This window comes from Histoplasma capsulatum, genomic scaffold, assembly GCF_000149585.1.
Source record: "Histoplasma capsulatum NAm1 scaffold_3 genomic scaffold, whole genome shotgun sequence".
Classification (NCBI taxonomy): domain Eukaryota; kingdom Fungi; phylum Ascomycota; class Eurotiomycetes; order Onygenales; family Ajellomycetaceae; genus Histoplasma; species Histoplasma mississippiense.
Window position 1 is genome coordinate 873961 of NW_001813980.1, and position 23940 is coordinate 897900.

A 23940-nucleotide genomic window follows, 5' to 3' on the forward strand; every position below is an offset into this window, starting at 1 on the left:
CGGTACGTCAGAACGGGTCGGAGCGGACGCGTCACGTACTCCTCCTTCTCTCCAAGGAATGTTTTGGCGAATTCAATGGTAAACTCGATCAGGATGTTATTGGGCCCGCCATCGGGGTCCTTCAGGAGGGTGATCTTGATGTGCCGGTAGCACAGATTCAGCAACGCCTGCGGTCGATTGGCCGAGAACCCGGCCAGCTGGAAGAACAGGCAGAGCAGGATCCGCTGCCGGCCGTGACCGAACTTCTTCTTGGTGGTGGTGACGGTCGTCTCGACGACCTTGACGAGGTCGTCCAGATAGACGACCGACTTCTTCCGCCGCCCCTTCTTGAGATGGTACAGCCGCGCCAGTTTTGGGATCACCTTGAACACAAGCAGGCCCCGGGTCAGTACCGTGAAACGATTCAGCCACCGGACGGGATCTGTCCAGGTGCCGAGGGTGATACGGGAAGGGGCAGTTGCATACATTTTTGGTCACCCTCAGCGATATCTCCCGGCCGATCTTCTCCTGCATCTCCCTCTCGTAGACCAGACGGAAGATCTTCCAGTACGTCTCCAGGGAGCTCTGGTATTTGAGCCCCTGGCGTCGTCTCCCACCCTTGCCGCGACGTTGGTTCAGCACCCAGCGGAAGAAAGTGTATAGCATCTTTACGTCCATCCGCTGATACATCTCCTTGGGGTCCCGCTTGACGCAGGCGCAGAATCTGCATAGCGTTTGAGAAACTAGAAAGAAAATGCGGCCAGGAGAGGGGGAGGGGGGGATCCAGACACTCACTTGAACCATTCCTGCTCGATGCGGTCGAGCAGCTTCCGAGAATTGGGCGCGTATTCATCGTATTGGAGTAAGGATCCGTCTGGGTACTCTGGAAGGTGCTCGTCGCCCGCCAGCAGACCAGCCAGATCGCTGGCGTCATTCTTGCCGTCTTCCCCGTAATCAGCCGGGTCCGTCAGGTCGGTCTCTCCGCTGGAATCGGAGGCCGTGCCATCGCTATCATCATCATCATCACCATCACCATCGTCCATCGGGTCCTCCTCGCTGTCGCTGTCGACGGGTGATGGTACGCGGTGTCCACGAGCCATTCTTCGTCCCGCACAGGACCAGAGGAGGAAACTGGAAGGGATAGGGATGGAGGGCTCAGCGATGGATCGTTGAACGAACAGAGAGCTCGTTGGTTGGGGTGGGAGGGTTATAAGACTGGGCAAACGCGACTTGATAGCTTGGGGAACGGCGAGGGGTTGATGGGCTGAGAAGATTCGACGAAAAGGGACGCTGGAATTGTGAGGGGGACCAGATCGTCCGCTGGAGAGAAGGGAGCCATGATTTTATAGTCAGCCCCGAGAGGGCCATATCTGGCCGGCGGTCTCAACGTGGTTGGAAGGAGGAGGATGCAAGCGCCCATTTCCCAGAGCGGGTGAGGGGATGCATTTTCCGTACCTGAGAACGCTGGGGCGTGGGAATTGAGCATGCAGCGCGCAGGAGGGGCGTCCGCCGCGCGTGGAGCGTGGCAGTATTGGACAACGGCCGGCGTAAAGCAGCCGTCGAGCTAGTCGACATCCGGCCTTTTGCTCACCGTTTGAACGTTTAAATCAGAAAAGAAAGAGAAAAGAGATCAGAAGAAAAGGTTATATAAAGAGGGTTTTTATAGAGAAGAGATTGAAATGGAAGAATATCAAAAGCCACTCTGCAGTGAAGCACAGAGTGGAAGAATATTGAGGGTTATGTGGAAGAATTATTAAAGCTATATGAGTGTGGAGTGTGAGGAACTACGCGAGCGCGGAGCGTGAGGCAGAAGAGGTTGATTGCATAAGTTAATCACTAATAAATGCTAACTCATCATAAAATGATGTCACAATCTGTAAAGTCAGTTTAAATAATAAAAGATTGAAAGATTTTTTTACAAACATTGATTAGATTTTGTAGAAACTGACATTTTTCATATTGCTTATATTCATATCAAACAATTTGATTAACTGATTTTGAATGATAATGTTTATACTGCTGAAATGGCATCTCAGCTTATTGGATAAGAACCGAAGGAATGCAGGAACGGAACAACCCACAACCGACGCTAGTATGAGGTCACGTGACTACTCACCCTGATCACCGTGCTCACCATGATCACCGGTGAGCAAAGTGAGCAAGTGAGCAGAGCGAGCAGGATATTTTGTATGAGGACTCAAATGTATTTAAACACACTCATTACCCTTAGGATCAAGGAGCTTATCTTCTTGATCACGATCAATCTTACTTTTCTTATTAACTCGCCCTACTACACCTTTACTTATACTCAAGTTACATAGTACGACTATAAGTTCACCTTAAGTATACTTCTTCACGACGCATACCTTAAGTATCCGCCCTACCTTGTAAGCCCTACTAGGTATCCTTATTGTTTACCTTAGGCCGCCGCCGTAGCTATCGCTAGTCATCCTAGATATTCCTCTTGACGTTATATCTTAACCTGTGATAGTGGCACTACCTCCTGACTCAGTGAACAAGCTCAGCAACACTATATAAGCCCCGACCTTACCTTATACCCAGTGAGAAGCTTGCTGAGTTAGAGACTCGGTAGCAGAGTTGAATGTGAAGGAAATTTATATAGAATAATCTTGTGAAGATTGCAGTATTGCAGAAATTCTTCAGTAAGATGAGATTTATAATTATCAAAAAACAAGAATTGATAATTACTTTATTAATATTTTTTAATAATTTTATTAAAATACTGAATTCAAACAAAATCAATTTCATCATTGATATAATCAATATCTGACATTGTAATTGTATATTCATTTAATAAATTGCTTTGTGTATATCAATTTTTAAAATGAGTTTTAAATTTCATAATATAAAGAGATTCAATATCTCATCATTTGCTGAAATACATTCAATCACAGTGATCAATTCTCAAGAATATGATGAAATTATAATTAAATTTAAATTTTTAAAAACAATAATAATTCATTCTTCACATTCTTAACCTTTTTGAAAGTCAATTTCATCAAAGTTGTAGATATCACAGATTTGAAATATGTACTTTTGAAATAAAATTTTCAGATAATCAAATCACATTTTAATGTAATTAATATTCTTTACAACACTTTTTTTCAAATTCATTGTTTTTTACTTCACTCTTTTATACTCATTCAAATTTTTTATATATCAATAAATTCACATTTTGCTGATTATGAATGAGAAGGTTGAAGAATCAATATAATGATATTTAAAAATAAAATTCATATTTTTTTAAATCTACTCTGCAATCAATAAATAATAATTTTTATTTATATAAATTATTCATTCTTTCAATATATTCTTTTGATTTTTGTTAAACTTCTTGTTCAGTGCAACTTTTGCATTATGTGGTTTTTTTTCATTGATTCTCATTTAAAAATATTGATAAAAAATGTTGAATTTGTATGTTAGAGATAAAAATTTTTATTTTTAATTGTCATTATAAACTTTAATGACATTCTGAATATGTTTTTCAATATCATTCATCTTATTGATCATGGTGGTGATGATATATTAATATTTGAAGATTGATTAATGAAGAAGTTGATATTTTTATCATTACACTGTTTTTAACTGGATCGTTGGGTGACGCCATCAGACTGCCAAGCACCTCCAAATGGTGGTAACGTAATCAACCACCTAACGTGACTCACCACCCAATGAACTCTGTTAGGGGGTACTACGGCTACCCTATCACGTGCCCCCCAACATATTGTGTTGCTCTCGCGTAGTTAGTTTAGTAATTGAAAAACAAATGTTATCCTCCTACATGAAGGGATAATTTGGCCGAGCGTTAGGTGGAAACGAGCGTTAGGTGGTTGATTACGTTATGGCTCTCGTCTCATTCGGATGGACATGCTTGACAAGGTCAGCGTGCTGGACTACAATGTAGGTGGGAAGCAAAGTACGACTCCGACTAAACTCTTTCTTAACCTGTTCCCTTGAAGGCCCCCACTTCTGAGAACAACCAGGACGCTTCCCCGTACTAGGTAACGTAATCAACCACTCAACGCCCGTCTACACTCAACGCCCGCTATTTTGCCACCACTACAATGAAATCTTTTCATTAATATCTCAACAACGCAATTAGATTTTAATATGATATATTATATGATGAAAATATATATAGAAAATTACATATAAAAATATATAGCTAATTCAAAAGTTGTTTGTTGGGCTTAATAACTCGCCCGGAACGCGAAATCTTGGGTGGAGGCAGATTCAATGAGCAGGCAGCGGTCAAATCCGTAGGGGTTGCAATATCATCCGGACCCCCCGGCGGCGGACCCGCGGGCAACCTGGCAGAGCTCTGAAAACGCGATTTAGCCACTCTTTGCGAAATCGAGGGTCTGATTTCCCGATTAGGAAGGTGATTTTTGGACCCCCGAACCTGGCCCCCCCCCCAACCGCGATTGCTGCCGCGCAGCAGCTCGTTCTTCCTTTTCCTTTTGCTCTTGGGCCTTCTTTGCATCCCTAAGCTCCCTGTCAATCTGCCGTTGAGCGGCTCTTGCGGCCTTATCCATCTCCTTTTGCTCCTTAGCTGCCTGGCGAGCTGCCTCCCGCTCCATTCGCTGTAACATGATATCTGTCTCCTTCTGCTCCTTAAGAATAGCGTGTTGCAACTTGGCATCCTCCTTACGAGCCTGTTCATCCTTTTTGGCGGCCTCTGCGGCAGTCATCTGCTCGCGGATGCTCTGCACCTTTGCCGGTGAAAAGAACTGTGCCAATGACGGATTTGAAGAATCTAGCAACCCCATTGCCCTGCCACGCTTGCGACGTCTTCTTTCCTGATTAAGAGCTTGCTGTAGCTGCCTGTTCTCTATTAAAAGAACCTCTTTATCAAGAGCAAGATTCTCTCCTGCACGGATCACCTGGTTGAGATCGCTAGATATTCGACGCTGCCGCTGCTTGACTTGCTTGACTAATTTCCGCATGCCAATAATAGATGTAGGGGTTCTGGGTCGATATTGCGCGTCTGGAGGGGTGCAAGGGCGTATTGCAAGCTTTTTAAGAACCTGTTCTGGATCAAATGGATGTAGGCCAACCGCAGCGAACGCGGATATAATATTTGAGGATGTAACTGATTCCTTCCAAGCAGCATCAAATAGCTGCCAAAAAGACCTCTTTGTAGTGCGTACAAATCCCATACCGGTTCTCATTCGCTCATTCAAATGCTTAGAATATGATTTGCTCAATGGTCCAAATATCCCAACATCTAGCGGTTGTAATCGGTGTGTAGAGTGGGGAGGAAAGACAGCAAGTAAAATCTTATGCTGAGCCGCGTAATTGATGAATGCCATATTAACATGGGATGAGTGGCCATCTAATATAAGAAGCCTGTATCCACGCCCTGCTTTCTTTTTTGTATGAGGTTCAAAGATCTTCTTTAACCACATTAACCCATATTCATCATTGCTCCATCCATTCTCTGAAGCAGCAAAGTAGACCTGATCCTTTTTGCTATCAAAATCTTCCAGCCAAGTATCTTGCATATCCCTTGATTCCCCTTGATATATGAGAGCAGGTGGGAGTGAGGTTCCATCGGCGCAAATTGAGGCAAGTAGTGTAATGAATTCGCGGCTGCCATCCTGGCTGGCACCTATTGTACGGCCGGATTTGAGCGCATTAATTGATACAATACGCTTGAGGGTGTGGATGAAGCCCAATAGGAATCCTTTTTCATCGAAGTTGTAGATATTCCCAGGTTCAATATTGTATTTAGTGATCTTTTCCTGTAGCTGCAAATCAACAATAAATTAGCAAGATAAAAGTAAGAAAAGCAGTAGAGAAAAGCAATATATACAAGATCAAAATAATGCTTAAAGTATGTAGAATTGTCCGCAATCTTGCGTTTTTGGTCGATATTTCGCAGGTAAACTGACTTGATTACATCCTTGTGGCGTTGACAGAACCTTGCCACCCAGTTGGCTCCAATAGGTTCTTTTAATATCTCAACAACAAGATTATGAAGGATTTGGGGCGTACAAGGGAAACCGCGATCTGCCAATCGATTGATATGAAAAAGGAGTCGATTTTCTTGCGAATCTGTGAGGATTTTGCGGTGGATAGAGGTTGCTTCCTTTCTTGACGTTTGAACACCTCTATAGCGCCGTGAGAGTGTATAACGACTGATTCCATATTTCTCAGCGGTCACAGTGTAATTAGGAACCAATTGGGCATTCAAATCATCAATCGCGGACAATATAACTGCCTCGTGGTGCATCTTGTGGGTGTTTGAAGATGGATGAAAAAATGAGGATTGGGTGGGCGTTGAGTGTAGACGGGCGTTGAGTGGTTGATTACGTTATCCTTTCATTTCAACTACGTCAAGGCATCCAGATGATCTAGTCCCAAAGTATAAACCACCAGTTTTAAACAGAATACCTAACTTAAAAGAAATGGATAACCAGGAACGCTGTTGAAAAGCGATACTATTACGCGTTCGTCGGAAATATCAGGCCCCGTGGAAAGGCACTTGTCATGTTGAACGATAGAGTGGTTAGGAACATGGGAGGCCATTTTCAGCGTCGATTTCAGTGTAATGGAATGGGCAATTCTTCGGGTGTCGCGCCTGGGCTCGTCCAGCTGCACCTGACCAGCTCGGCTGTCCGCTCAGCAACAACTCTCGGGCCATCGTCAGTGACGCAACTTAGAAGTCCACTGACAGCCATTGGATATAGACATCACTCGACCAAACCATCTTCTGCAGGCTGCTGCACCAGAGAGTTCGGGTTTTACATCTGGAAGCCACTGCGCTCTCGTTCCATGACAACCTAGGATACAAATCGTTAGGGATTATACTCTACCAAGTGTATCCTTCAAAAGTACAGGCTTCAACTTTTGAATTAGAACGAAAAGAGTGAATTTCAAAAACATAAGACTGATGACAGGCAGGCGCCATGGCACCAGGGCTACTCTACGTTACAATGCAGCCGAGAGACAACCTCTCCGCCGCTCAATTCCATGACTGGTACAACAACGAGCACGGCCCAAGCCGCCTTCGTCTCCCCTTCATCGAGAATGGTTTCCGCTTTCGCGCCACTGACATCTCAAATAAACATGGTCTTCCCACCTTGAGCTGCCCAGCATCATCCCCGGAATGGCTTGCTATTTACGATGTCACCGACATGGCCGAGTTGAAACGGGAACCGTACCTGCGCCTTCGCCGTGACGACGTCAAGAGCCAGCGCGAAAAGGAGACGATAGCGAAGATCACGATTGACAGACGGCTGTACGACTTTATCGAGAGCAAGAAGGTGGAGGGCTACGTGCCACTAGACGCATTGGTGGAGGCGGAGGTAGAGGTGAAGACCAAGAGAGTCCTTGTGGCAATTATCCAAACCCTGCAGCCAGATAAGGAGATGGAGTTCAACAAATGGTATCACGAAAAGCAACTTCCTCTCCTTTCCCAGGCTCCCGGGTGGCTGCGGACGCGACGATTCGTGAGCTCCGCCGTCGAGCCCACCGCGACCAGGGAATATCTATCTTTGCATGAATACATGTCCCACGACGGACCTAACGGGTCCGAGTTGAAAGCCCTAAACGCCATCCCGTGTTGCGAACATGTTATGGCAGACATGGTCAAAGATTGCTCTGGGCGCGCCTATGAGCACTACTACACCTTCGGCCCCGCACCTCGCGATCTAGCCTCTCTCGCCTCAGAAACTGAAGTGGGAGCAACCTCCCCCTTCACTTCCCCAGATGGCCTTACGAAAACCCTCCCCATATCATCACTGTCATGTCCCCCTTCTTCTTCCTCCCCCACCCCCCTTCCCGCCATCGAATCCTACATTACCCTTCCCGACGGCGTCACCCTCCCCTACCGCCTTGAAGGTTCCACAAACCCGCACGCCCCCCTCCTCTTCCTCAGCAACAGCATCCTTACCAACCACCGAATCTGGGACGATTTCATCACCTCCTTCTTCGGTCCCTCCCATTCGAACACCCAATACAGAATCCTCCGCTACCTCACCCGCGGCCGCTCGCGACACTGCGGCCAGCAACGCATCACTCTCGACGTGCTGGCCGCAGACATCATAGCCATCCTCGACGCCCTGCGCGTGCAGCGGGCCGCGGCCCTCATAGGCGTCAGCCTCGGCGGCGCAACGGTGCTGAACACCGCGCTACAATACCCGGCGCGCACGGCGGCGTTTGTCGCCTGTGACACGAATGCGAGGAGCCCGGATGGGAATCGACAGGCGTGGGGGGAGAGGGTTACGATTGCGGAGGGGGAAGGGGCAGTGTCGGCGGAGAGCGGGGAAGCAATTGTTGGAAATCGGTTGGCGGAGGCGACGGTTCGGAGGTGGTTTGCTAGGGGGTTAGATTGCGATGACGGGAAGGGAGAGTGGGAAGAGAGGTTCAGGCGGGTTAAGGATATGGTTAGCGGGAATAGTCTGGAGGGGTTTCGGAGGGTAGCAGAGGCGTTGTCGGAGTATGATCTTGTGGAGGAGATGGGGAGGTATGAGGGGGGCCCAGGGGCATTTTTGGCTGGGGAGAAGGATGGGCTGTTGCCGAAGACTATGAGGGACATGGTTGGGATGATGCGGAAGGGTTCAGCGGTGGAGTTTCTGGTGGTGGAGGGCGCGGGTCATTTGCCGATGGTGGAGAGGCCGGAAAGGTTTGCGGAGTTGGTTAGTGGGTTTCTCACGGGCCGCAGATCGGTATAAATAAAATAATAGGGAGGGCCCTATGTTCCACACTGCTGACTTAGGGTTGCAGCGACGGTTGATGCTGGATTTCTTTCTTTTTAAAGTTGTCACGCAGTATATAAACTGTTTGAGACAATTTCTATACTGATAACGAATGGCCAAAGGAGGCGCATATATGTATGTAAAATGCATATAGTACATGTACTCTGCATATGTCTCTCTATGTGTAGGTAGATAGGCAAACCTGACACACACACACACACACACACACACTTATCTCTTATCTGATGTAATGTGACAAGTGAAATGGTGTTTCTTACTCTTCCTCTCTCCAGCCTTATCTAATCGTTGACGAATGTACTGTACATGTACATGTGCATATAATGGCAGTAGAGAATATGATGAGTTAGAACTCTGTACAACAAGAGTCAGCATCACGGGGTTCCCCTAAAAGATGGAGAGGACAAAACAACAAGGTGAAATGCTGCAAAATGCTTCTAACTTGCAAATATAACAAAATAAAAATCCTGTACAAAAAGAAAAGAGAGATGGAAAGAAAAGGAAAGCTTTCAGTTTTACAGTACACCCAGCAAACAAGAGCAAAAGCAAAAATAGGAATAATGTGCAGGGTAGCAAGGGAAAAACAAACCCAGAGAAACATTTGGGACTGGGCTATGATTTCTTTCTTGCTCCTTTCTGTTCTTTTATATTATTTTTATTGTATTGTATTGTAGAATGCTTATTTTGCTTGATTTGCTTGCTTTAAATTCCCGCACCGAATCAAATATTCTCATCTTAATTATTCTCCCACGCTCGTCGTTCCGTCAAGTGGTCGGGGAAATAATAATAATAATAATAAAAAAAAAGCCCTTAGAGAAAGGGTAGGAGCCCCGCGAGTTTTAAAAAAAAAAAAAAAAAAAAAAAAAAAAAAAAAAAAATTTGAAGAAAAGTGCTATGAACCCTTCGCCGCTTCGACCTTTTCTAGCTCCTCCCTATAAAAAGGCAAGTCAAGCGCGACTTGGTTGTTAGAAGATCGACGACAAGATAATATAAAACGGAAGGGAACGGAGTTTTGAGCTTTAGGAGTTTTCTTTCGTGCGGGGGATGGGAGAATTTGTATCCGTACTTTAGTTGTTTCGAGAAATCTTCATTGTTATCATCGTCGTCCCAGCTCTCCTCCCAGAGGTGACTGGAGGTGTCTCCGCTGGACGCGAAACCAGTTGTTTCAGCTTCATCTTGGGGCCAATCTAATCGCAAAAGAAGAGCGGAGGAATTAAAGAGCGCAAGACGTTAGCGTTTCTTCGCAACTCAAAAGTATTTCCGGGGGGATTATATCAAAGCTATCGAGGCTGTTCGTTTGAGGTATCCAGAAAGTGCTAGTGGACTGCTGGGCTCTTTTGCCGGGAGACAGAAAAGAGGACGTACCTTCGACAGGGAAATCTTCAAACTCGTCATCTTCTTCTAGAGCGGCGGGCTTCTGTTGCTGGGATTGAGGCACAGCTTCAGGTTTTTTTTGGCTTGCGGGTTGCGTAGATGTGGCTTGGGCGGACATGGTTGGGTTGCTGCGAGAGCGTTTTCGGCAGGACGGCACTCGAGATGGGTTTTCCGTTGGCGGCAGAAGCTTCTTCGCAAGATGGGGGTATGGTGTTTGGCACGAGCACGAAATGAACTATTTTGCTGTCTTGAAAACTTGAAGCGTTGCAGACTGATATTGATATTGACATTGACGCTGCGAGGTTGACGTGAAACCATGTGACATCCGGCAGCCCAAACGTGTCAAACATGCCAAGGTCCTGTATATTACGCCCGTCAATACCATGGAATGTCACGCAGCAAGTAACACTCTCATTCAGGGTCGAAATCCCCATAATCAGACCCTCTAAACTGATATTTTGAGAAAGGAAGAGTTGGTTCTCCACACCAAAGTGCCGGTAGCAATAGACACATGCATGTTTTTTAGCGAAAACCCCATCCCAGCAGTCGTCGATGAGCCCCATCACCACGCGGCCGATAAGGTGTCTACGACGGAGTTATGTACGGTAATGGCGTAACTATGCAACCCAGCTCCAGGCATCCTTATTCACTTCTCGTTCGGTCTCCGCGGCGGCTCCGGCGGCGTTTTCACAATCCGGCTTCAACCTCTGCTTTTCGTCTTTTGCATCTTCTCACTGTCTTTGTGCAGCCTCTCCCATGCATGCTGCTGTTTCTGAGACATTGCTGTTCCGTTCCCGTATGCTCTCTCTCCTACAATGCTTGAGCCGTCGTGAGCTATATATATCCTTCGTTTTGTGCGCCTTTCCGCAGGTTGCGGGTGGCATTTTTATCTCATGGGATACCCATATCTTTTCTAAATTATTGTTTCCCTTCTATATGTCCCATTTCAGTCTATTGCGCGGTATATTTGCACCTTCAATCTATCCTATAACCATCCTTTCTCCGGAATAAAACGCAATGTTTCGTGTCGGATCATGGCTGTACAACAAGGCATCTCCGGCGAGTGTCTCCACGCAGTCTCTCGACGCATTGGCAGAGTCGCAAGAGCGTAAGCTGCTATGACCCCTTATACGTCCTCTCAGTATTGTAGATCCGTAGCTGATATATCTTTTGTGTCACTTGGTGGATACAGTGCAGAGTGCTCTTCGAGGTATTTAGATCTTCCTCTCGCCCCAGCCAAACCGCAACACCAACACCCTTGAGATCAACCCCGCTGATACGATGCCAACGCAGCTGCTACCTTTATCATCAACGATGATGTTGACGGTGCTGAAGAGGGTCTAAATAAAGGTGATTCGTCATTTCATAAGGTGTGTATGCGCGACGGGTCGTTCACAATGTGTTTTTGTACGAAGCAATTGGTTTTGCTGCTCCCTTTCTTGAAGCAAATAATAATACTATGAGTGTCTCTATGTGTTGTCGCACAGCTGGGAAAAGGGATCGTCTCGTTCGTTCGGGCCACTTTGGGTTTCGAACAGGAAATCATGCGCCTTGGTATTGTTCCCCGCCTCTGTGATTTACAATTCCAGTTCCTTACAATGTCTTCTCTCCAGCGGGCGAACGGCTATCGGAGGCGGAAACGTGTGCGTCAAACGATTATCAAAAAGCTCAACATAATTCAAATGCTCCCAATGCATACCGGTCACCGATCTATACCCCTGGGACCGAATTTCTTCTATGTCGAAGTATGGCTCAGCTCATGGCTGCTCTGGTCGGCGTCCTGAACGAAAGCTTAACGGAGAGCATCAAGGCTTTCTATAAACTAAGGAAAGCGTACATCGCATTGGATAATATAATGCAAATGGAGGAGAAGTACCTCCGGGAGGAATCCGCAAGAAAGATGGCCTCCTCTAATATCTCATTGCCACCTAACCACTCCCTTACAGTGCCCACAAAGCCATTAGTAAACAGAAGCGATACATCGAAAGACCCCGGAATCACTTCCGACAGGGCCTCAGGCTCCCAGTTCGGAAATGATAAGCCAGACGAACCGCGGCTTTCCAACGATGTCACGGCGTTTTCTTCCACAGATGCTGAAAAATCATCATCACAACCTCCAGAACCACCTCCATCTCCCACACGTCACCTGGATCAGGATCCCGACTCCGATTTATTTACAAATCCCGTAGATGCATTTGTACATTCCGGCGCAAACCTCTGCTTCGGACTTTTATTGCTCCTTATCTCGATGGTTCCGCCTGCATTTTCTAAATTGCTCTATATTGTGGGCTTTAGAGGAGACCGGCGTCGGGGTCTTCGGATGCTGTGGCAAGCTAGCAAATTCCATAACTTAAATGGCGCAATTGCGGGTTTGGCACTGCTGGCCTACTATAATGGTTTTATCCGGCATTGCGACATCATCGACGACTGTCCGAGTGAAAATGAAGACAGGGTCGACAGCTATTCGGAACACCGACTCACTGCTTTGTTGTCAGTGATGAGACATCGATTCCCCCATAGCCATCTTTGGCTCTTAGAGGAATCTCGGATGCAAGCTGCAAAGAAAAATTTAGGCGCGGCCCTGGAGCTCCTCTCTGGAGATACTAAAAGCCCTCTGAAGCAGGTTGAAGCGCTATGTGTGTTCGAAAAGAGTTTGACTTCTATGTATCTTCATAAATACGAATTGTGCGCGGAATCATTCATCCAGGTACTGGGTCCCAACCACCTACATCTCCATATCAAATTTTACTTTAACTTGATTGTTTCTGAACCTTCCTGACATGTTGCCGTTTAGTGTGCTGAACTCAATTCGTGGTCCCGAGCTTTGTATTATTATATTGCTGCATCAGCTCATCTTGCAATCTACAGGCAAAATGCCCTAGATTCGCCTACGCTAGCCAAGGAGCATGCTGCCAAAGCCGTTGAATTATTCCAGAAGGTTCCGTCGCAAGCGGGCAAGAAGAAATTTATGGCCCGACAGCTTCCATTTGATGTTTTTGTTACCCGGAAAATCACAAAATGGGAATCACGTGCCAAGGAATGGAATGTTGGCTTTATCGACGCGATCGGCGTCGACCCATTGGAAGAAATGATCTACTTATGGAACGGGCACAGCCGCATGAACGAGGAAGAACTTCAAAATTCGCTGAGGTGCTTGGCGTGGTCGGAAAGCGAGCAAAATAAACACTGGGATCGCGAAAATGAAGACGAGTTCGCGATTTTGGCTCTCCTCCGGGCTTCCATATTCCGTTTTCTGGGAAGACATGAAGAATCGAAGAAACTCTTGCGGTCGAAAATCCTTGTTCATGACCCGGCGACATTCAAAGGCCATTTGAAAGATGACTGGACTTGCCCGACAGCCCACTACGAGATGGCAGCGAATTTGTGGATGGAACGCTACTCATATCGGCCAATTTGTTCCACTGCAGGAGGTGTCCCCGCCAATGGCTCGCAAAGTCAGTCTAAATCTACCTCGGCAACGGAGATGAACCATGTCCCCAAACCGTCAATGTCAATATCCTCTAAGACAAGCCACGAATCGAACGAAAACGGAGAAGCTCATGATCGGCGGAAGGTCCGCGAATGCAGAGAATGGATTGAGAAAGTTGCGAAGTGGGAAACGTACGAACTCGACGCCAGGGTCGGCCTCAAAGTGACCGTGGCAGAGGACACATTACAGAAGTGGGAATCGGCCAATCCGCGCTAAGAGAGATCTTTTTTTTTTTTTTTTTTTTTTTTTTTTTTGTTTTACAAATTTACTTTGTGACGTAACCAAGCGATCCCGTATATAGCTTTATAGATCGGAATGCGGGCTTTATTATGGCCAATTTAGCTCTAATTTTACAGGCTCGCTGCTGCCCTGGAGCACACTCTTCAAATAGACCTGATATAGCTCCTGGCTTTATTACCACGTGACCATCAAGTTCAAGATCCATGGATGCAAGCCTCGGCTCTCAGACCCTCGATTCTCCCAGTTAGCCGATTGCCGAACGGCAACCTGTGACTAGATCTCACGAGGAATATTTATCCTAGAGTCAGGGAGGCCCGGTTTTCATATATTTGATCCCTTCTACAGTATTCCTCTATCTTAAATGTTTCACTCTATTCAAGCGCCCGGGGGCTTTAAGAAATGAGATGGCAGGGGCATCCTCGTCACAACGGGCCGGCAATGACGTAGTGCCGGTTGAACGACAGATCTTGGAGAAGAGCAGGCCTGGATATGATGATAATGAAGATGACGATGATTATGGTCTCAATTACTTTGAAAACTTGCCACGAAATCGAACTTCCAGTATCTCCACACACCAATCCGCCAGCTTGAGCAGAATCCAGTCGGCAATCTCGACTGTCTCCCAGCATTACAATGCCACCCTCAACCATGTCCGGAGTCGGAACCCGGACCAGATGCGGCCTTTCACCCATCCGCTGTCGCATCAAAAGACGTCACGCGATACCCTCGTTGACTTTGATGGGTCGGACGATGCGTATCACCCGATGAATTGGTCATTTCGTAAAAAGGCCATCACAACATTTTTATATGGGTTGACGACAATGGGTATGGTTCTTGCTGGTCCTTCCGTGGCAGAGGCACACGGAGCAACTGAGCTGATATTTTCTCGTCTCTTTTCCCTTACAGGTTCTACGTGGTCCAGTGCAGTGTAAGGCCCAAGCCTCTCTTGATACAAAATTGGCCACCCATCATTCGCCCTTCTCTCTTATAACTAGGGGAAATCATCCATTGACAACATCGTCCAGCTATTCGCCCGGGATCACACAAGTTGACGCCGACTTCCATATCTCAGAAGAAGTGGGGGTGCTGGGGGTCAGCTTGCTGCTGTTTGGTTTTGGTCTGGGGCCTTTACTGTGGGCCCCGCTATCCGAACTCTATGGGCGCAAGCCCGCTGTCCTCTTCCCGTATTTTCTCGCTGCGATATTTATGTTCACAGCCGGCAGCGCAAAGGACATCCAAACGGTTCTCATATCCCGTTTCTTCTGTGGTTTCTTTGGCTCCGCGCCTGTCACTAACACAGGTGGGGTGCTGAGTGATTTGTTTCCAGCTGAAGAGCGAGGTGTCGCTATTGTCGGTTATGCGATGGCTGTTGTTGGAGGACCCAGCTTGGGACCCATCGTTGGGGCAGCTATCGTGCAGAGTTATCTGCGTTGGAGGTGGACGGAATATGTGAGTTTTGATACTGGCCGAGAATTGCCCACTCCTCTTTCCCACCCTGCTCTAATAAACCCCTTTTGACTTCAATATCCCACCCCTAGATAACGGGGATAATGATGATTTTCTTCCTTATCCTCGATATCATATTCGTAGACGAATCCTACCCTGCCATCCTCCTTGTCAAAAAAGCCCGTCGTCTCCGATATGAAACGGGCAACTGGTCGCTACACGCTCCCCATGAAGAATGGGATGTCAGCTTCGCCGAAATGGTAAACAAATACCTGGTGGTCCCCTTCCAGCTTTTAGGCACTCCCATCTGTTTCCTCGTCGCTATGTACGCCTCTTTCGTCTACGGCATATTATACCTAGTCTATCTCTTTCTATCGCCGTCATAGAAGTCCGTGACTAGAGCCAGTGTCGGCCACTACCATTCCTCGGCTGCTGTGAGTGTCATCCTTGGCGCAGGTGCCAATCTGTTTAACCAGAAATTCTACCTGAAGAAATTCCGCACCAACAACCGGAGACCAGTTCCTGAAGCCCGTCTTCCGCCCATGATGGTCGGCTCCGTGTTCTTCTCCGCTGGCCTATTCATCTTCGGCTGGACGTCGCCACCGCACTTCCCCTGGGTCGCGCAGGTAATCGGTACAGTATCCATGGGCTTTGGGTTCTTCACCGTCTTTCCAAGCAGCCTTGAAATTACCTGATCGATACATTCCCGACCGTTTCGGCTAGTGCAGTTGGTGCCAATACGTTCCTGCGCAGTTGTTTTGCGGGTGCGTTCCCATTGTTTGCTAGGGTGATGTATTCGAAGCTCGGGGTACCGTGGGCGTCGAGTCTTCTGGGATTTATGTCGCTGCCGCTGATCCCGATTCCCTATCTTTTTTATTTTTATGGGAAACGGATAAGGACGAGAGGGAAGTGGTCGCGTCCTTCTGTATATCCGCCGTGAATTTTCTCTGGGTATGGCCGGGAAAAAAGAAAAAAAAAATTGATACCATAATTTTCTAGTTATAATTTTCTTTTGTAGAGTTACAAATCTAGAGGCCCAGATGTCCGTACGTTTTCCTTGAAAAATAAATGGATAGTCAGGGTGTACGATACGTTAGAAAAACTTTCTTTCATTTGATGGAAGGCATGTTTTCTGTATCTGCCTTTTCCTACCTAGTTATTTATATTACCACATAGCATCCACACTTCTGTAGTATTCCTCCGAATCCTCCTCTATATTTCCCAAACATACATTCAAATTGCGGGCGATCACCTCATGTTGCTTGTGGGCATAAAAATGCCAACGGTAAAACTTCAAAAGAGTGATAAAAGGCCTTCGATGCTGGTTTTCAGGTCACATATTATGAGTTCTTGGGTGGTCCATTAAAGTCACATGATCTCGCGACTCAGCCTCGGGATGATCTTTCTGACTACTTCCGCATCGCGTCTGCAAGGGCAAAACAACGACATCCCATTCTTGGCTACGAATTTCTGCCAGCACGACTTGCCCATATCAGCCTTCTTCTCCCCGTTTGTGCACTATTGGTGGGGTTTTCTTCTCATTCAAAGCATCCCCCTTGACCTCTAGGGTTCAGACGCGTCCTTTGTTGTGTCGACGATTTGTTTGTTTTCGTATTTTCCCCCTGGCGGCGAAACGAAGGGCATTGATTGATCTGTCTGTAAACAAGACAACCGCAGGTATACCACAAGCGGAGACGGCCAGACGGCAAAAAAAATTATGACGGTCGAAGACGAGAGTCAAAATGAGTATGAGGAGAATGGCCTCGCGGGACCTGGAGCACCCACACCTTTGACTGCATTGGAGGTGGGTTTTGATATTGCATCGGTTGACTAACTGAAAAGATTTTTTTGGTCTGATGTCGTACGATTCGTTCCTGCTTGGAGATAATATATGCTGTATGCTGCATGAATTAAAGAATTAAGACTAAAAACTGACCTCTGCGCTGTGGTGTTTGTTTGCATTAGGGAGTTAATGGCCTGACAGCACGAGATATCAAGCTGGTGATTGATGGTGGGTATCATACCATTGAGTCGGTAGCCTATACGTATGTTGCATATATATTCCTGCTCTTGTTTTTTTAATATTGCTTGCTTTTTTAAGTCAATTATCTTACTCGATGTTCGTGTTGATATAGGCCGAAGCGAATGTTGGAACAGATCAAAGGCATATCCGAGCAGAAAGCGACGAAGATCCTTGCGGAGGGTATGTTATATTGTTTAGTTATGTGATCCGTTCGGATTTTATTCTATTCCCTCCAGCCTGACCATATGTATCGTAGCTTCAAAAATCGTGCCAATGGGTTTCACAACGGCAACTGAAATGCATGCTCGACGAAACGATTTGATATGCATAACAACAGGATCGAAACAATTGGATACTCTACTGGCAGGTGGTATCGAGACGGGGTCCATTACCGAGATTTTCGGAGAGTTCAGAACAGGGAAGAGTCAGATTTGTCATACTCTGGCAGTAACTTGCCAACTACCATTTGACATGGGCGGCGGAGAGGGGAAGTGTCTGTATATTGACACTGAGGGCACATTCCGTCCGACCCGACTGCTTGCAGTCGCTCAGCGCTATGGACTTGTCGGCGATGAGGTTCTCGACAACATCGCATATGCCAGAGCTTACAACTCTGACCACCAACTACAGCTACTCAACCAAGCGTCGCAGATGATGTGTGAGACACGGTTTTCCCTCCTCATCGTCGATTTCGGCCACAGCTCTATACAGGACTGACTTTAGTGGTCGAGGCGAGCTATCGAGCCGGCAAAACCATCTTGCCAAATTCATGCGGAAACTGCGGACTCTTGCTGATGAGTTTGGCATTGCGGTTGTTATCACAAATCAGGTAGTTGCGCAAGTGGATGGAGGGCCAAGTGCTATGTTCAACCCAGATCCAAAGAAACCCATTGGAGGCAATATTATTGCGCATGCTAGCACGACGAGGTTAAGTTTGAAGAAAGGTCGGGGAGAGACTCGTATTTGCAAGATTTATGATAGCCCTTGTCTTCCGGAGAGCGATTGTCTGTTTGCGATTAATGAAGGTGGGATTGGGGATCCGAGTCCGAAAGATTTGGAGAAGGATTGACCAAACGATTATTAGGGGCTTAGATGGTTGAAATATTGTTGGGGAAGCTTTTCTTCTCTATATATTTATCCCGTTTAACGGACTCTTAACGCTTTTCCTTCTCTAATCTTTTGTCCATAGCATTTCGGATCCGGCGTTCGGGGGAAGTCAAGGGAGAGAGCGATATTTACTAATTGTCATGAATAAATTAATAGAGTCCAACTGTGAGGGTTTGTTTTGAGTTTGAAAATCATACAATTGGTGCCCTAGAAATATTTTTAGATGAGTCTTACTTATATTGAGGTATACTATGTAGGGCTATTATATGAATATAAATTGATTCCAGCGTTGTTGATGATGCTTTACTTCAATGCCTGCAATGTGTTGTGTAGCTCTTTACTGAGCTCTTTAAGCGCAGCTGGCGGGCTCCCAAACCTTAAATTTTTATCACGCAAGCTTGCTTCAGATGCATCCAAACCTCTCCACACTCAACATCCAGCCATGGGCAGTTAGAAGTACCAATCATCTGCAATTAAAAATACCCTCTGATTCTCTCCATGTCCAGCATGCTCAAAATATACAAGGAGACCAGGGTCGACACGCGACAAACCGCACCGGCATCAATTGTAAACATCCCAATCCCATCCTCCAGCAATGGTCACGGCAACCCTCAACAGCGACGTACCAAATTCTCCCTCTTACCGTCGACTTCTAATACGGCGTACTCAGATGACACGACGAAGGATGAAGACACATTCGTGAAGCGCTATCTAGCCTCACAGGGTGCAGTTTATTTCCGCCAGCGGAAAACATACCCACGCAGCTTCCTCTGGCGAGTCGTAGGCGGCAGCGATGATGGCGACGATAGGTTTCTCGAGATCAAGTCTGTGGACTTGACAAAAGGTGCTAGCGAGTCGACGACTACGGGAACGGCGACCTCTGCGACGAACAATAGCAACAGTAACAACCACCCACATCCACATCATGAGGCAAACCTACTGCTACGGCTCGAGTTCCCGGAGAAGATAGTACCGCACGGCGTTGCGCTGGCGGATTCGGAGGATCATGAAGTTCTGAGTTTGTTCGTTGTCACGAGGGATAGGCACTTGTACACCATTAGTCTACGGCAGGAGTTCTTTAGACGGGTCGCAGCGATTGATGAGAACGTGCCCGATTGGTGTAAAGTGAGCTGCCCGGCGCCGTTGGCATTTGCGCATCCTCACCGCTTGCATGCGAGCAGTCCCCAAGAATTGTTTATTTCCTTGGATAGTGGCGCCCTTTTGAGGTTGACGAGGAAAGCAGGTGATGACGGTACGCATTATCTAAAGATAGCTAGACAGCTATATAGCTATCTTATGAAAGTAAGATTTCTTTCTGCTAACTGCTATTTATATTTACTCTTGCATAGGATCAAATTGGTCTGCGATCACCTTCGATGAGAAGCCATGGGGCTCCTCGCTGCGTGGACTCGTTAAATGGAATGGTCACCAGCAGATACGCTATGACGGGCGAGTTTTAGATCCAAATACTTCAAATGCAATTGCCACAACCTCTGACCATGCCTTCGTGTTCGTCGTCGGTCTCAATCATACATTAAAGATTTGGAATTTGGCAAGCCATAAGCTGGCTGCATCGAGGGATTTATTAAACCGCCCAGTCCAACAGCAAGATGCTGCACCTGCAACCCTGAATCCGTCTGAGTCTGCATTTATTCGCGTTTTCAATGCTGAAAGGGTGATCGAGGGTGAAACATATTATGCCGTCACTTACTCACCTCTTGACGACGGCCAGTTTAAATTTTGGGCTGTGAAGGGTGGGTTGGGATCGCAATTGGAGGTACAAGATCTTTTTCCAGACTCCAAATTGAAACCTGTGGACCCGGACCCTTCAGGCAGTGTGTTTTGGAATATTGCAGATTTTCAAATAAAGTCCATGGAAGAAGGAAGACATATGGTCCTTTGGGTACTCTGGAGAAACAACAACCTCTATCAAGTTTACAGCCTGCATTTTAACCTGGATGATTTGGAATCGGCATGGCGCCGTAATTGGACCGGAATGGCCTTAGAGACAAGCAGTGACGAACCACCCCCGAGTTTCCTGCTATCTGACATTGCGGATCCCGCGGAGAAATGGCTGGAATATCTTTTCTGTCCCGGCAGATACTCTCGTGAAATCCTTGCGACATCTCTTGCTATTTACCAGGATGCGATGAAAATTAAACCGACACCTAGAAACAACAAAAAATTCACTCCCCTCCAGCAACAGCTCTACTCGACCATTTCGGAATCGGTGACGCTCCGAAAATTCAGCGAGGCTGGAGTCGACTATACAAAGTATCGACGAGAAACAGATACCAAATGGCGGCAGTTTTGGCAAATTGCCGATGATCTGAATAGAAAACGAAACGAGGCGATCTCGCTAAGTTATGACGCGTTTACGGATATTCCATGGCTACTCTTTTCTGATGGGTGTTGCCTTATCCGGGAATGTAGCGGCACAGAGCTTCTCGTCCACAATGACGGCCATGCGTTAAAAGATCATAGAAGAACGTTGGAAGACTCTTTGCATCATAGAAATTTGGATAAGGAGTTGAGAGACTCAGATCTGGCGGCGGCACTTATTGCAGCTGCTGCATCATTTAGAAAAAAATTCACTCCAGAGCTCAGTCATGCCTGCGCAACCGCATTGAATGCGGAGCTTTTTACCGAGCCTTCTCTATCAGCGGCTCAACGGATTGCTGCGTTTCATGCACAGAGTAAATTCGCCGAGCTCATTACAGACGATATGTTTGATAGCATGTTTGCGAGTGTTGAGATAGCCATCGGGTTTAAAAAGCTCAGCACCGAACTCTTTCTTTCAATTATCGATACGATGCCCCTTGGATTCCCAGGGAAGGATTCTGAACTTCTATCAACAGATTTTGGGCGGATGGGTAACTGTTCAGGGCGCTTTGGAAACAATAAAGATTGAACAAACAAGTTCTATATGACCTTCTACTACTGACCGTTTTCGTCGAGACTGAGTTGACCCAGGAAGATGGCGTGCTGTTTGATGGGGTAGACCTGTTTGTGACCCTGATTGAGATGCTAAAAGAATATGAGATGATGATCTGGTTGGGATCAAATGTTCGACCGTGGCATGGAAATCCACCCCATGGCAGGACAAGCAATGCGATGTCACCCACAGTTCCCGAAGGGACAGGCGCGGACAAAGGAGAGCCCCGATTATCCACCATTCTTGAAGACCTTTTCGCCTGCCATATCAAGCCACGCCCGACATTCGGCGTTCCTCAAACGTTTACCCTCACCCAACAAATTCGAGACGTTGTGTCTTGGATCACAAGACAGGGTGAAGTGTCGTTTCCGAATGTTTTAGTCTTTATTCAATGCGACCTCCTGGCTTCGGGTAACATTGACCTAGCCTCTGACTTTTTACGCTTCCAGCCTAATACCGCCTGGTCTACTTACGTCAAGGGAAGACTATATGTAGCGAAATCCGAGTTCGATTCAGCGACTATCTATTTCCAAAAAGCTGCGTATATCCTTTGTAAGTGCTAATTGAATATGACTTGTGTAATGGAAATAATAATTCTTTGCTAACATAAAATATGTATTTTCAATGTAGCCCACGGAAAGGCAGTTGGGAACCTTCATGAAATGTCTTCCAACCTTCTTGATATAATATCCGTCAACAGCTTTTATAACGGGTTGCCTAAATACTTTCAGCACATTCTTTCACTTTTCGAGCAGGCACGGGCTTTTGCGCATGTTGCCGATTTTGCCCGCCTTGCTCTCCAGGCCCTGGAATCTGACCCAAGGAAAAACGAACCTGACTCTGATTACATATATCTCCGGACTGACCTTCTTTCCCGTCTGTTCCATGCATCTCTAAAGACCTGTCGTTTTGATGAAGCCTACTCTGCACTCTCACGATACACAGATGCTGCATTGCAGAAGTCCGCTCTCACCGCTTTAATCACCACTATTCTAGCTGCTTCAGGGCCAGGTATTTCTGGCCTCCAAAGGATTCTTCGATTTCCGATATCGTTGGCGCCAAATCTGGCCTCCCACGTCGACGAAATCCTCCTATCGCTCGCGAAGAAACAATCTACTCACGGTCGATCACAAGGACAAGCTCTACCCACAGCAACATCTTGGCAAGAAAATTCCGATATCCCAGATTACCAGCGCGTTCTCCAAGCCTACCGGGTGGCGCGCAATGATATCCGTGGCGCAGCAGAAGTGTCCTATCAAGCCGTCCAGCGCCTACGCGAGATGAGGGATCGCGGTTTCTACTCGACACGCGCGTTGATGATGCGACGAAACGCGAACGAAGCGGCAGCAACTCAACATCCGGAAATTAGTGAGGAAGACTTGGAAAGCAAGAACCTGCGAAATGAGCTCCTATCTCTGATAAACCTTCTTGCATGTATGGATAAGAATGAAAATTATATCCTAGTCGAGGCTCCTACTCCGCAACACAACGCTCATCTACGAGGTGGTAGTATCATTAATAATGCTGCTGCTGCTGCTGCTGCTGGTGGTGGTGATAATGATGGCGATGATGATGATGTCTCCGCATTCTTCGATTCTACCATGGCGACAAAGTCCCCGCGGACCTCTTTTTCACTGCCGTCCCCCGCGCACGATGTTATTTATTCCCCACGCTCAAGTGTTGGTGCGGGTGAGAGGAAATTAAGCATAACGTCATCGCAGCACTCTACAGGCCAGCAATCAAAGCTTCCTAAACGTATCATCGTGACATTGGAAGATCTGCGAAAGGAGTACCAAGCGGAATTAGACCGGGTGAGCAGGATTGAGAATGGCGATTGGGAATTTGGTTTTGTTGACAGTGGGGCGCCGGATATGCACGATGATAGTCTGAATAATGTGGAAGCGATGGATATTATGTGATTTTTTGGTGGTTTTTTTATCCTGCTTATTTCAGTGGTTTAAATCGCTTAGAGTATTGTCTTCTTCTCCCTTTTATTGTTTTGACAAGGTAGGTAAGGATTACGGTACTGGCTTGCAACTAGGCGGCCGCCAGCGAATCTGTATTTGTAGCAGGGTTAATGAATCTTCATTTCATTTTCATCCTTCCTTGCATGGTAATGCGAATAGGTAATCAACCATCCAGAACTATTTATGCAAGTCGATTCAGTGAAGAAATTCGTAGTAGAGATATCCGTAACAGTGTCCAAATCTACAGTGTGTAGCATAATAGTTGCTGGATGCCCCTGGGAACTTCTCTGAATTCCGTGAGGACCACTGGATACCTGCCTATGACATATCAATCGAATCTCCATTTGAATAGAGATCTCCAGCGAGCACTTAGGTTGTCGTCCTGAAAGGGCTTGCTTGAGAAGAAGAGAATATAAAGGATATTTATAGTCAACAACCTGTTAATTGCCTACGTGCAGGGAAGGGGAGATGCTCTAATCTTGTACTCTGAAATTTGTGAGATTGGTTCTAGCCTGGGATCAATGATACCCTATTGCGGACTAGCGGACCGCCAGCAGTATTGATATCGAGACGTCCAGCAAAATCTCAACCTTTAACATTCCAAAACCACATTTTTCCTTGCTGCCATGTTGGTGACC

The 23940-nt window shown here is 46.7% G+C and overlaps 8 protein-coding genes across 8 annotated transcripts in view; 5 read left to right on the forward strand and 3 right to left on the reverse strand.

Moving 5' to 3' along the window:
- HCAG_03397 (predicted protein) overlaps positions 1–1079 on the reverse strand; it is a gene marked incomplete at both ends in the record, with an annotated part of 2508 nt that extends 1429 nt beyond the window's left edge. Inside the window, 3 exons of the mRNA XM_001541250.1 lie at positions 40–362; positions 466–703; positions 775–1079. Of these exons, the coding sequence (XP_001541300.1) occupies positions 40–362; positions 466–703; positions 775–1079 (866 nt within the window). The remainder of the gene's footprint in view (positions 1–39; positions 363–465; positions 704–774) is intronic.
- Positions 1080–4010: 2931 nt separating this feature from the next.
- On the reverse strand, positions 4011–6235 carry HCAG_03398 (predicted protein; the record flags this gene model as incomplete). Its single annotated transcript, XM_001541251.1, has 4 exons — positions 4011–4059; positions 4285–4321; positions 4403–5750; positions 5816–6235. 4 exons carry the CDS (start codon positions 6233–6235, stop codon positions 4011–4013), a joined length of 1854 nt encoding a protein of 617 aa, XP_001541301.1.
- A 676-nt stretch (positions 6236–6911) lies between these two features.
- Positions 6912–8717, forward strand: HCAG_03399 (predicted protein; the record flags this gene model as incomplete). Its single annotated transcript, XM_001541252.1, has 2 exons — positions 6912–8642; positions 8691–8717. The coding sequence occupies 2 exons, from the start codon at positions 6912–6914 to the stop codon at positions 8715–8717; spliced, it is 1758 nt and encodes a 585-aa protein (XP_001541302.1).
- An 895-nt stretch (positions 8718–9612) lies between these two features.
- Positions 9613–10212, reverse strand: HCAG_03400 (predicted protein; the record flags this gene model as incomplete). Its single annotated transcript, XM_001541253.1, has 3 exons — positions 9613–9652; positions 9787–9907; positions 10086–10212. 3 exons carry the CDS (start codon positions 10210–10212, stop codon positions 9613–9615), a joined length of 288 nt encoding a protein of 95 aa, XP_001541303.1.
- Positions 10213–11128: 916 nt separating this feature from the next.
- HCAG_03401 (predicted protein) lies at positions 11129–11356 on the forward strand (the record flags this gene model as incomplete). Its single annotated transcript, XM_001541254.1, has 2 exons — positions 11129–11202; positions 11287–11356. 2 exons carry the CDS (start codon positions 11129–11131, stop codon positions 11354–11356), a joined length of 144 nt encoding a protein of 47 aa, XP_001541304.1.
- A 497-nt stretch (positions 11357–11853) lies between these two features.
- HCAG_03402 (conserved hypothetical protein) lies at positions 11854–15965 on the forward strand (the record flags this gene model as incomplete). Its single annotated transcript, XM_001541255.1, has 8 exons — positions 11854–12801; positions 12889–13715; positions 14129–14649; positions 14731–14752; positions 14850–15124; positions 15152–15273; positions 15363–15530; positions 15657–15965. 8 exons carry the CDS (start codon positions 11854–11856, stop codon positions 15963–15965), a joined length of 3192 nt encoding a protein of 1063 aa, XP_001541305.1.
- A 1022-nt stretch (positions 15966–16987) lies between these two features.
- HCAG_03403 (DNA repair protein RAD51) lies at positions 16988–18362 on the forward strand (the record flags this gene model as incomplete). Its single annotated transcript, XM_001541256.1, has 5 exons — positions 16988–17074; positions 17236–17315; positions 17406–17473; positions 17631–17951; positions 18025–18362. 5 exons carry the CDS (start codon positions 16988–16990, stop codon positions 18360–18362), a joined length of 894 nt encoding a protein of 297 aa, XP_001541306.1.
- Positions 18363–18907: 545 nt separating this feature from the next.
- HCAG_03404 (conserved hypothetical protein) lies at positions 18908–23254 on the forward strand (the record flags this gene model as incomplete). The annotated part of the gene is made up of 6 exons (XM_001541257.1): positions 18908–19525; positions 19690–19702; positions 19750–20809; positions 20915–21273; positions 21321–21887; positions 21966–23254. 6 exons carry the CDS (start codon positions 18908–18910, stop codon positions 23252–23254), a joined length of 3906 nt encoding a protein of 1301 aa, XP_001541307.1.
- Positions 23255–23940: the final 686 nt, after the last annotated feature.